This window comes from Oncorhynchus gorbuscha, unplaced genomic scaffold, assembly GCF_021184085.1.
Source record: "Oncorhynchus gorbuscha isolate QuinsamMale2020 ecotype Even-year unplaced genomic scaffold, OgorEven_v1.0 Un_scaffold_428, whole genome shotgun sequence".
Lineage (NCBI taxonomy): Eukaryota > Metazoa > Chordata > Actinopteri > Salmoniformes > Salmonidae > Oncorhynchus > Oncorhynchus gorbuscha.
The window spans coordinates 106562-119296 of NW_025745273.1; the positions used below are offsets into that span (position 1 = coordinate 106562).

Here is a 12735-nt window from a genome sequence, read left to right on the forward strand (position 1 = left end):
AGTATGAGTATTCTAACACAGCTCAGGACTCTGGGCAGCCATTTTGTTTGTTTAAAAACTAGGTTGCCCCTTTAAAAAAGCCACACAACAATCAATCAACCAATCTGCAGTTCAACCATAAACAAAACTGTAATTACACCACTGTTTTAGTAATAAGATGATGGGTCTGGAGAAATGTAACTACTCTCAAATTCATAGGCAGACCTATGGATGCAAGGACTGACCATCCATGATATCAACATTATGGTTTTAACCATGTTATGAGGCTATACAGTGTTGGTTTACATTGTTTCTAAACATTGGAGTAAAAAAAGTTTATTTGGGGTTCTCATGGGGTAAACAGTTGAACTAAGCTCATGAGGCATGCGCTATATTCTTCAAGAATCAATGCCTATAAATAAATAATTGAAACGTCAAAATATGGATGTAGAAATTGCAAATTTCCCCTTTAAACACCACACATCAGTTCAACAACCGCAGAGTTCGTGCTTCTGTTTTTAAGACAGTACTTACTAGTGTTAATCAGGGCCCGTTCATCGTTAGAACTATCAGACGCCCTGTTATGACAAAATTACAACTTCGTAACATTAAACATTCTTGAAAATGCAAGTGTCTTACACCCTTCAAAAGATTTTAATATTGGTAATCAAACTACGTTTTCCAATTCAAAATAGCTATTACAGAGAACAAATCCCATGCTTTTGTTTGAGAAGAGCAATCAAGAACAGAAACATTTTCCGCCATGACAGTTTTTACACATTCACATCTGAAGGTAAAATTATGACTTACATTCTGCTATCTTGCTCTTATTTATCTTCCTAAGTGACCCATTGATCAAATGAAGTGCCGTTTTCTTTGATAAAATCCATTTTTATAGCCTAAATCAAAACATTTTTTAAACTGTTTGTGCAGTGAATTCCAACTCTATCATTTTTTTACAGAGCATTCAGCGTGATTCACCCCTGTAAACAATCGTTTATCTAGTCATGGTGGGTTTCAGTGCATTCCTCTGGATGTTTGCAAAACAGCCAAATACCGTTTTTTTGTGGGTAGTATTGACCGAAGTGAGCTGATTTGAAGACAACAATAAATGACTACCTAACACACCAATAATTTTAGCAAAGCTTCATTGGGGCGGCAGGGTAGCCTCGTGTTTAGAGCATTAGACTATGAACCGGAAGGTTGCAAGTTCAAACCCCCGAGCTGACAAGGTACAAATCTGTCGTTCTGCCCCCGAACAGGCCGTCATTGTAAATAAGAATTTGTTCTTAACTGACTTGCCTAGTTAAATAAAGGTCAAATAAAATCGATAGACTATATTTCTGCTCATTGATCTTCCTTATTCCGCTGGGTAGATAGCCAATGAGGTGAACGCCAGTATGTAATGGTTTGGGGTTGGACCACAAATCCTTGGTTGTAATCGCACGCGCAGGGAACTCCTTACTCGCCTTGACGATCAGAGGAGTTGCTTGTAAGGCTTTTTACGCGCAGCTGTATTTCGGAAAGTTGTAGTTTCAACGATTTTATTGAAAATATCATGGCGAATAATTCATGTAAAGCGAAGTCCAACTCTAAAGTGGAAAAGTGAAAGTGAGACAGATTTTTTGTTTGAGGAATCTTGGAGTGTTATGATTCAAACGAACTGTTTCTGCAAGGACAGGACGTACTTCTGGACGGGTGAGTGCGAATGCCGTTTTATGAAATATTAAAAAAAATATATATATATATATTATATATAAAAAAATATATACATTTTTTTGCAATGAAATGTGTAGTTTGTTTGTGTGTGTGTGTGTTGGTTTGTTTGGGTGTGTGTGTATGTATATATATATATATACAATGGCAGGAGTTGAATGGAACACGTTAGTGACTGTTCCCTCTGCTCTATACAATCAATACATATCTGTTTATTTTATGTGATGATAAAAGGCTCGTACAATACAAATCTTTTTTCATGTTTCACAGTGATAGCGACTCCGACTGGGAGCCGCTGCCCGCTCTACCTGTGCCCCCAGTGGTGTTCATATGCCACAGTTCATTACTGCAGGCATGACTGTGTCTCAGGGCCAAAAGGGCACAACATGGAGGCGTTGTTGCGTTCTGTGTCGCATGAAATGCACAACTTGTTCAGTTTGCCTCTGCTTTACATCAGAAAGAGACTGCTATGGGAAATGGCACAGGCAGCAAAATATTATGACCAGGACTTTCAAGGGGTGTACTGTTTTTTTTTACTGTTTTTTTTCTAATATTTTTTAAAACATTTTTTGGTGTGTGTGTGTGTGTGTGTGTGTTAGAATTGCTTTTTGATATGTTGTATATAGTTATTTGCACTGCTGTATATAGTTTAGGTCATTTCACAAATTCGGCCACTTGGGTACATTAGGGCGACTTGTGTGGGACACCTGGGTGACGTAGCTCACCCATTCCTGAAGTTATCAGTCTGAAACTTTGCACACCTACAGTTGCCCTCTTGTGTTATCCATCAAAATTATCTTATCTCAGCCTATGGGGCTGAGCTACAGGCAGTTCGATTTGGATATGTCTTCAGGTGGAAAGTGAGAACAAAGGGATGCAGCCATAACAGGTTAAGATGCGTCTGGGATATCCAGTTTTCTCCTCTTCTCCATTGTTCGATGTGACAGTCACCTCCCCCTCCTCTTCTTTCACTGAAACGTCGTCGTCGTCCTCTTTAACTCTGAACGAGTCTTCCTCTTATTTAACAGAGACGTCTTTCTCTTCTTCTTTCACGGTAACAGCCTCAACCTCTACTTGTTTTTGTATTTTAACAGCCTCCTCTTCCTCCTCCTCTTTCATGAGAGCTTATTTCTCCTTCCAGCAGCCCTCCTCCTCTTCTTCAGAAGGAATGGGGTTAAGTTTGAGACTGGAGCTATGAGGCATGTACTGAAGTCGCTAAGCGGTATAATTCAAAGCAGTGTAACTTTATCAGCAGCACGTGATCAATGACGTCTGAAGAATCATTTCGTCGAACCCCTGATTGGTTTGGAATTGGGCTCCTTCGACATTACAGCCGACTGAATAATTTACAAATCACCTTGCATCATAAATAACTACTTATTATTATTTATAAATCAGTCAGCCAGTCAACGTTTACCCACAACGCAGTGTAACAGTATAACTTTAGACCGTCCCCTCGCCCATACACGGGCGCGAATCAGGGACCCTCTGCACGCATCAACAACAGTCACCCACGAAGCATCGTTACCCATCGCTCCACAAAAGCCGCGGCCCTTGCAGATCAAGGGGAACTACTACTTCAAGGTCTCAGAGCAAGTGACGTCACCGATTGAAACGCTAACTAAGCTAGCCGTTTCACATCCGTTACAGCAGCATGGATTTTATGCTCTCGAACACGGCCAGTGGTTTAATATATGACACAATGGCTTCGCTGCTACGTGTGGGGGATGTCATCTATAACAATGTGGCTGTTCAAAATTCTGTGTCGCTCAAAGCCTTGAGTAATTAACCTTTTTTTGACACAATTGGCTGGTAAGAGCCAATGCTTCAGGAAGCTTTGTTTCCCCATCACTAATTTTCAGCATGTTTTCTGTGAATTAGACTACAGGAGTTTTGTAACTTTTTCCACCTTGGCTTACTGTTAGTTGGGTTCTAACTGGTCTCCGGTAGTTGGTCTCGCTGACCATAACCGTGCTGGTTGGCTACACTGGTTAGGCTAATAGCTAGTTGGCTAAATAGCTGATGTTAGCTGGCTGGCTAAGATAACTGCATATAGCTAACGTTCTTTGATTTTTGGTTAGATGGTGTTATGTATTTCCAAAACATTGGTTTACTTTAATCACTCAAGTCATGAGCGCAAATGATTGGTTTGGAAAAAGTTCTACATTTTAAGTTATTTCTGTTGTAGTTTACATCACAGCGAATAGGCTGGTTCTCCATATTAGTTCACACCTGACTTTATCATTCTTCTGAATTCTGATTGGTTTTATGTAACAACTCGAAAAATAGAACTGTGAGGTGTAATTTTGCAATGGGACTTAAAACATTTATATATTTTATTTGCTCTTTTAAACTTAACCATTTTTATTTATCCCCGTAGCCCACTCACTTTACATTTTTAGATTATAAAGCATTTGACCTTTCCACTGCGTTAACAATGGACGATTGGTTGATTTCCAGTATTTAAGATGATTGACGAGAAAAGTATCGTCCAACCATCGGGTAACTTGTTTCATGGGGCAGCAGGGTAGCCTAGTGGTTAGAGCATTGGACTAGTAACTGGAAGGTTGCAAGTTCAAACCCCCGAGCTGACAAGGTACAAATCTGTTGTTCTGTCGTTCCCCTGAGCAGGCAGTTAACCCACTGTTCCTAGACCGTCATTGAAAATAAGAATTTGTTCTTAACTGACTTGCCTAGTTAAATAAAGGTAAAATAAATGGACCTCAAAGGTGAGGGTGAATTACAGATGTTCACTGGGGGAATCGATGAAGTTCCTCTGCTGTCCTCTGGAATAGAAGGAACACGTCATCAAAGGAAGACATTTACAGAGCCTGATGAGGTGCTAGAATGGATTGTTAGTGTTGACAATTAAGGTCTTCTCAAACAACCCGACATACAGATTGGCCTAATTAGATGACCATAATCCATTGCGCATTTAAAATATTTTCTAAGTACAATTGGGTACTTTTTACACCACTGTTTAATTTACACCTGCTATGTAAAAGAAACAGAAGAATGCATGATGGTCAATGATATCTGCGATCCTTGGGGACATCTCTACCCTAAACCCTAACCGTAACCCCTAACTTAACCATTTGAAATGTCAACTTCAACGGGCTAGGGACGTCCCAAGGATATATCTCTACCTAAAAATATATGATCTAAGTGATTGATAGTTGGTATTCAGCAGTCATAAAGCCTAATTTACTTTAATGAACTACTAAAATTGTGATTTTGTCAGACAGCAGCTCTACACTTTATTGACTGACTTATCCATTCATCCTTCCATCCCTCCTTAGCCTTCCTCTCCTCTGAGGACCCAGTGAGGGTGGAGCTCAGTCAGAGAGCTGTTGAGGGACTGGTTAGGAAGAACACTTCTACAGCCAGAGAGGTGAGAGGTCACACATGGTTTGGATGGTAAATATGTATCTCCCCTTAGCGGTTCATCACGTAAACAAAAGGGAATATGTTCCATCATCTATGTTTATTTACATTCGTGCAATTTATCCACTGATATAGGTGTAATTTCTCACCCCTTTTGGCTGTATGAAAGTTAATTTCCCCTCAGACACACATTTGTTCTTTGATATTATGAAGGTAATTTGTGTCAAATGTACTTTTCCCCACTCATTCACCCCACCTCTTTATATTGAGTGGCCTGACTGCATCCAGACTATATCAAAGGCCCATCCTGGTAGATCTGAACCTAATGCAGCTTGGAGTGATCGGATGACATAAGTCACATTTAGGTACCAGGTGTAACTGAGGCCGTAGATGCTTCATATCCATTACTTTGCGTGTTTTATATACTATGACTGAATGTGTTTCTTTCTGTGTTGCAGGGGCAGTCAAGAAATGGAACAGCAAGGCCACAGAACATTACATAAGCATAGCTGTGGGAGACCACCTCAAGCCCCTGGTAGAGCCGGGGGTGGTGTTTTACCACTCCACCACGCCTTCAGCAGGCTTGAGAAGTTGAATTGATCTGTTTGATCCATTTGTTTGTTTCAGTTTTCAGTAGTTGAATCCTGTGATGTATTGTTCATTTCAACATTTTTCATTTTCAACAAATGCACTGGGTTGGTTGAAAAGTGATACTAAACTTACATATCATGCACTATATTGACATAGATAGATAGATAGATAGATACATAGATAGATACATAGATAGATACATAGATAGATATACTAAATTGATACTGTTTTTCATACTAAGATGGACCATGCACTATGTTGACAAGGTAGAAGATAGCATGAAAAACAGTATAAATTCAGTCTGAGATGGACCAAGATATGCCTTTGCACATATTTGTTCATTGGTTTAGTAAGAGTCTGTTGATTGGTTCATTTGTTTTGCAATATGATCAAATCAAGCTTTATTTATATAGTACATTTCAGACATGACTTCACAGGAAAAAAACAAATAAAAATAAACTGAAATATTTAGTACACAACAAACAGAAACTTAACTGAAAGCCTGAGCATTTTAAGGAAATGTCTTTGATTAAAATATTAACAATTGGATGCAACATCCAACACAAAATATAAGCTTGTTTTACTCCAATATTTGTTCTAACGTTCTCCATCAAGAAACCCAAAAAACTAAAGTCAAATTAAACGTTACATGAATTGTAAATATGAAATATCAAAATCAAATATACACCCCTTTGTTAATATGTATTGGCAATAATTAACTTAATGAATGGTGAGGCATGGAATAATAAAACATGTATCTTTGTCAGGCGGAATGTTTGAAATATGAGGTAATTTGATTCATACTTCAGTCGTGGAATAAAGACAATTAGCATTTGAATGGTGTAAAGAAATACTGGAGTGATGTATGAATGTTAATAAAATGTATTATACTGCATCCATGTGAATCGGCGACAAGTATGTTGAAATTAATTTATCAAGTCATTGAAAAAAGACCTGAAAATATTTTATTTTATAAACAAAACACGACAACATCATACAAACAACATCATACCTGCTCTTTTTTTGTTAAGTCACTTTTTGTTAATTTACATAAATAGTAATAGATGTAAACAGATGGCTACATTTTGAAGTGTTGCATTTTGATTCAAGAGGGTCACCAACGTGGTAAGTGTAACACAACTCTTTTTTTGTTAAATCACATAAATAATACTCTTTCAATTCAGAGCCTGGATTTGGCTAAAATTCATATCATGCTAAAATCAAATGAACAGGGGGCAAACATTTAGGGTGCTACATTGTGAAATTCATTCAAATACTCAGACTACAATGTTAAAACATTCTACATTGTGACAATATTTAATTGATATTGTGAAACAACTCCTTCATGTATGTATTTTCTGATGTTTGATTAGATATATTTTATCAGAGTATCTCTTGTCACATTGATCATAGCCATAAGGTTTCTCTCATGTGTGTGTCCGCTGGTGTGATATCAGGCTGTTTGACCGAGTAAAACTCTTCCCACATTGATTACAGCTATGGGATTTCTCTCCTGTGTATTCGTTGGTGTGATTTCAGGCTGCTTGACTGAGTAAAACTTTTCCCACATTGATTACAGCTATACGGTTTCTCTCCTGTATGTATTCTCTGGTGTATTTTCAGATAGACAGATGTAGCAAAACTCTTCCCACATTGATCACAGCTAAAAGATTTCTCCCCTGTGTGTATTCTCTGGTGTATCTTCAGATAGCCAGATGTAGCAAAACTCTTACCACATTGAGTACAGCTGTATGGTTTCTCTCCTGTGTGTGTTATCTGGTGTGATATCAGGCCACTTGACTGAGTAAAACTCTTCCCACATTGATCACAGCCATAAGGTTTCTCTCCAGTGTGTATTCGCTGGTGTGATTTCAAGTTGCTTGGCTTAGTAAAACTCTTCCCACATTGATCACAGCCAAAAGGTTTCTCTCCAGTGTGAATTCTCTGATGTATTTTAAGGTCTACTGAAGAGGTGAATCTCTTCCCACAGTCAGAGCAGCAGTGAAGATTCTCTCCAGTGTGTATTCTCAGGTGTAGTTTAAGTGAATCTGATTTTAAGTAACTCTTCCCGCAGTCAAAACAGTGGTGAGGTTTCTCTCCTGTGTGTACTCGCTGGTGTATTCTCTTATGTAGTTTAAGTGAATCTGATCTTGAATAACTCTTCCCACAGTCAGAGCAGTGGTGAGATTTCTTTCCTGTGGGTCTCTGCAGGTATTTCTTGAGGTGTTCTGATCTGGAGAGACTCTTCCCTGCCTCGTCAGCATCATGATGTTGTTGAGGATCCCCAGAGGATCCACGATAGTCCTGTCTCTCTCCTGTGTGAACAACAAAGTTAGGCAGATGGTTAAAGGCTCAAAACAGCAGAAATCCACTGTTTATTTGAGTTAAAAGGTGATGCCCAGAGCGTACCCATGAAGTTGTTCAACAATTGACGTCTGTTAAATTATTTGACAAATGTCTTAAAACAGTCAAGTAAGCAACAATTTTGTATTGTTATCACATTAGTAGTAAAATCGATGATTGGAGGCTAGAAACAAGTTATTAAAGTTACTGAAACTCTAAGCAATGTGCCAGATGACTTTTGGTCTCCAATTTTGGGCCCTTTCTGTGTTTGCTAAAAATGGGCGCACGAGGGCGGAGCACACACAATTTGGTTGCAGAAACTCCTCCCTGCTAATGAGGAAACCGCAAGTTATGGATGTAGTATATCTGGTAATGAGGAAACCACTAGTTATGGATGTAGTATATCTGGTAATGAGGAAACCACTAGTTATGGATGTAGTATATCTGATAATGAGGAAACCACTAGTTATGGATGTAGTATATCTGGTAATGAGGAAACCACTAGATATGGATGTAGTATATCTGGTAATGAGGAAAGCACTAGATATGGATGTAGTATATCTGATAATGAGGAAACCACTAGTTATGGATGTAGTATATCTGGTAATGAGGAAACCACTAGTTATGAATGTAGTATATCTGGTAATGAGGAAACCACTAGTTATGGATGTTGTATATCCGGTAATGAGGAAACCACTAGTTATGGATGTAGTATATCTGGTAATGAGGGAACCACTAGTTATGGATGTAGTATATCTGGTAATGAGGAAACCACTAGTTATGGATGTAGTATATATGGTTGGAGCAAAAATGGTGAGCGAAGATTTTAGTTTTTCACAATGTATTCTGAATATTACAGCACAAGATCAGAGCAAGATCAGGAGTGCTACTCAAGGAAACTCATTTTAAGCTCTGTGTCGCTATTTACTAATTCACCACCGTGGGGGAAAACTCAGGGGAGGTCTCATAGGCCTACATTTACAGGTTGAATATGAGTGCATTTCACACTACTTTCGGATTCTAATTGTCAGGCTCGCTTGAATCTCCTGCTTTGTGTAATGTTTGTCTCAAATCAACTGCTTCATACTTTAAAAAACACTTCAACCAGTAAAATGGTCATTGGCAAGCTTTTCCATCAGCCTGACAATGAGGGTTTGTAAACTAAGTGTTTGCCAAATTGGCCCATAACTTCACCTAGCAATAACATAGACCTACTGTAGGACCCATAACTTCACCTAACAATAACATACACCTACTGTAGGACCCATAACTTCAATAACAATACCATAGACATTTACATTACATTTTACATTTAAGTCATTTAGCAGACGCTCTTATCCAGAGCGACTTACAAATTGGTGCATTCACCTTATGACATCCAGTGGAACAGCCACTTTACAATAGTGCATCTACATATTTTAAGGGGGGGGGGTGAGAAGGATTATTTTATCCTATCCTAGGTATTCCTTAAAGAGGTGGGGTTTCAGGTGTCTCCGGAAGGTGGTGATTGACTCCGCTGTCCTGGCGTCGTGAGGGAGTTTGTTCCACCATTGGGGAGCCAGAGCAGCGAACAGTTTTGACTGGGCTGAGCGGGAACTGTACTTCCTCAGTGGTAGGGAGGCGAGCAGGCCAGAGGTGGATGAACGCAGTGCCCTTATTTGGGTGTAGGGCCTGATCAGAGCCTGGAGGTACTGAGGTGCCGTTCCCCTCACAGCTCCGTAGGCAAGCACCATGGTCTTGTAGCGGATGCGAGCTTCAACTGGAAGCCAGTGGAGAGCGGAGGAGCGGGGTGACGTGAGAGAACTTGGGAAGGTTGAACACCAGACGGGCTGCGGCGTTCTGGATGAGTTGTAGGGGTTTAATGGCACAGGCAGGGAGCCCAGCCAACAGCGAGTTGCAGTAATCCAGACGGGAGATGACAAGTGCCTGGATTAGGACCTGTGCCGCTTCCTGTGTGAGGCAGGGTCGTACTCTGCGGATGTTGTAGAGCATGAACCTAGACCTACTGTAGGACCCATAACTTCACCTAACACCATAGACTATAAATCATTTAATATTTCAGGTGAAACATGGAATCTAAAATGTCTTTGTCACGACATTTTATAACCTGATCACCAGATAATTTTGTGAATAATCCCACTAGACTACCCTTTAATGTGTTGTCATTCTAAATGTCCTGAATAAAGGAAAATAGCTCTGTGTGTTGTTCAATAGCCTATTCATCAAGGAACCGTTCTCTACACATTATGAGCTAAGTATCTCTGTGCGCAAACAGACTAACGAGACGCTACTGTAAATCAAGCAGACAATAACACATTATAAACATCAATTTGTTAAGGATGTTTGATCCAACGTGGAGAACGGCATAACTGTCTTTACCAGAGTAATGAATGAAGAAGCACTTTGGTTGTTGTTGCATGTCGTGATATTTGTCATGTGACTGTCATTCAGAAAATTATTTCCTGGATCAGCTGATGATAGTTGAACATGTGACTAACTAAATAGCTACAGAATTAAATATTATGTGTAATTATTGAAGAACCGCATTAATGACGGTATTGATTTGGGTGTTGTCAATAAAGTTAAGGTGACTCTCGGTTAGAACCATTGGATTTTGCAAACTCTGAAATGATTTAAGATTTCTGCGTCCATGAAAACTGTTTTCCCAGCATAATATAAGGCGAACACTAAATGTTATGAAGGTAGAGTGCATTTCAGAGATCTGAAAACAAAAAAACTGTACGAACAGGAAAATAACCGAAACCACAAGGCCAAATCTATACTGGAGGAGCTTACCAAGATGACATTGAATGTTCCTGGGTGGCCTAGTTACAGTTTGGACTTAAATCGTATTGAAAGTCTATGGTAAGACTTGAAAAGGGCTTTCTAGTAATGATCAACAACCAACTTGACCGAACAGGAAGGATTTTAAAAAGAATAATGAATATTCACATGAAAATCAGTCGCCTATTGGATGACATCACGACTTCCCATCAAGCCAACTCCTTGAATGCCTTACTATGACATCACTCACACCTTCTTGTTTCCAGTTGTCTAAAAAAAACACTATTTTGCTCAAAACATTTATTTGTTTCCCTTTAGTGTGTTTATACTTTACTGTATTTATATGTCACTTTTCAACAGGAAAATGTGAAAAATCACTGGAGGACATCATGAACAATTCATACAGTACAAAAACATATTCAAGTGTAGAACGCCCTTTTAAAAATCACACATTAGTTCAACAACTGCAGAGTTTGTGCCCCTGTTTTATAAGATAGTACTCACTGTATTTACTGGTGTTAATCAGTTCTCCAGTCTTCTCTTCTTCATCATCCTCTAATGTGACAGTAATCTCCCCCTCTTCATCCTTCATTCCAAAAACGTCTTTCTCTTCTTGTTTTACTGTAACATCCTCTTCTTCCTTCTCCTCTTTCACAACAATGTTCAGCCCCAGAGCTTCTTTCTCCGTCCAGCAGACCTCCTCTACTTTAACAGGAGGGGAGTAGTTTAGGGAGCTCATGGTCGGTGATGTTTATCATTAGCGACTAGGCTAGTGCTAACTTAACCAGCCAGCTGCTATAGCTGACTATTACAAAATAACGTAATATTACATTAAATAGGTTAACAAGTAGATACAACAGAAGTGTGTCTAAAACACAGTAGCAAATATCCACCGAAAGCGTATAAATAGGCTTTGTTGGCTAGCAAGCTACAGAGGTGGTTGACGAGCTGTTTCTGAAGAACCGTCCACTAGATGATACGTTACGCTGGCAGCGTCGCCTGAATGACGCACATCGCCGTCTGCTGACTGGAGGGTAAACGCAGTTGAGGATCATATTTTATTTTCAGACGAAGATTATTTTAAATGGATTTAATTAAATAATACTATTATATTGAGACATACAAAGACAGGAATGTGTTGATTGATTAGTGTGAATAAAAAATTTTCACTACAGCACATTTAAGGCAGATTCATTTAAGTCATACTAAATCTAAATAAGTAGCTTGCTACTGTAGGTCTATACTGCTCCTACATGGTGTAACAATACATCATGTAGATGTATATAATGAACAGACTTGGTCTATACTGCTCCTACTTGGTGTAACAATACATCATGTAGATGTATATAATGAACAGACAAGGTCTGTACTGCTCCTCCTACATTGTGTAACAATACATCATTTATACAGTGGGGCAAAAAAAAGTATTTAGTCAGCCACCAATTGTGCAAGTTCTCCCACTTAAAAAGATGAGAGAGGCCTGTAATTTTCATCATAGGTACACTTCAACTATGACAGACAAAATGATTTTAAAAAATCCAGAAAATCACATTGTAGGATTTTTAATTCATTAATTTGCAAATTATGGTGGAAAATAAGTATTTGTTCACCTACAAACAAGCAAGATTTCTGGCTCTCACAGACCTGTAACTTCATGGTGGTGGCAGCATCATGGTTTGGGCCTGCTTTTCTTCAGCAGGGACAGGGAAGATGGTTAAAATTGATGGGAAGATGGATGGAGCCAAATACAGGACCATTCTGGAAGAAAACCTGATGGAGTCTGCAAAAGACCTGAGACTGGGACGGAGATTTGTCTTTCAACAAGACAATGATCCAAAACATAAAGCAAAATCTACAATGGAATGGTTCAAAAATTAAAAAAATATCCAGGTGTTAGAATGGCCAAGTCAAAGTCCAGACCTGAATCCAATCGAGAAT

General features: G+C 39.0%; 1 protein-coding gene and 1 long non-coding RNA gene across 2 annotated transcripts; one reads left to right on the forward strand and one right to left on the reverse strand.

Moving 5' to 3' along the window:
- Positions 1-1409: 1409 nt before the first annotated feature.
- LOC124018201 lies at positions 1410-7162 on the forward strand. Its single transcript, XR_006835589.1, has 3 exons — positions 1410-1677; positions 4995-5086; positions 5538-7162. It is a non-coding gene; the product is annotated as an uncharacterized LOC124018201 (long non-coding RNA).
- LOC124018195 (gastrula zinc finger protein XlCGF8.2DB-like) lies at positions 6049-11808 on the reverse strand. The gene is made up of 2 exons (XM_046333465.1): positions 11302-11808; positions 6049-7985 (listed from the first exon to the last, which is right to left on the reverse strand). The coding sequence occupies exons 1-2, from the start codon at positions 11534-11536 to the stop codon at positions 7168-7170; spliced, it is 1053 nt and encodes a 350-aa protein (XP_046189421.1). The 5' UTR covers positions 11537-11808; the 3' UTR covers positions 6049-7167.
- Between the last annotated feature and the right edge of the window lie 927 nt (positions 11809-12735).

What these genes read in the sequence shown, in the direction of transcription:
- LOC124018195 (XM_046333465.1), bottom strand. Translation starts at nt 11,536, where the DNA reads ATGAGCTCCCTAAACTACTCCCCTCCTGTTAAAGTAGAGGAGGTCTGC. An exon ending in GATTAACACCAGTAAATACA is followed by an intron (nt 7,986 to 11,301) that starts GTGAGTACTATC and finishes TTGTTCACACAG; the next exon opens with GAGAGAGACAGGACTATCGT.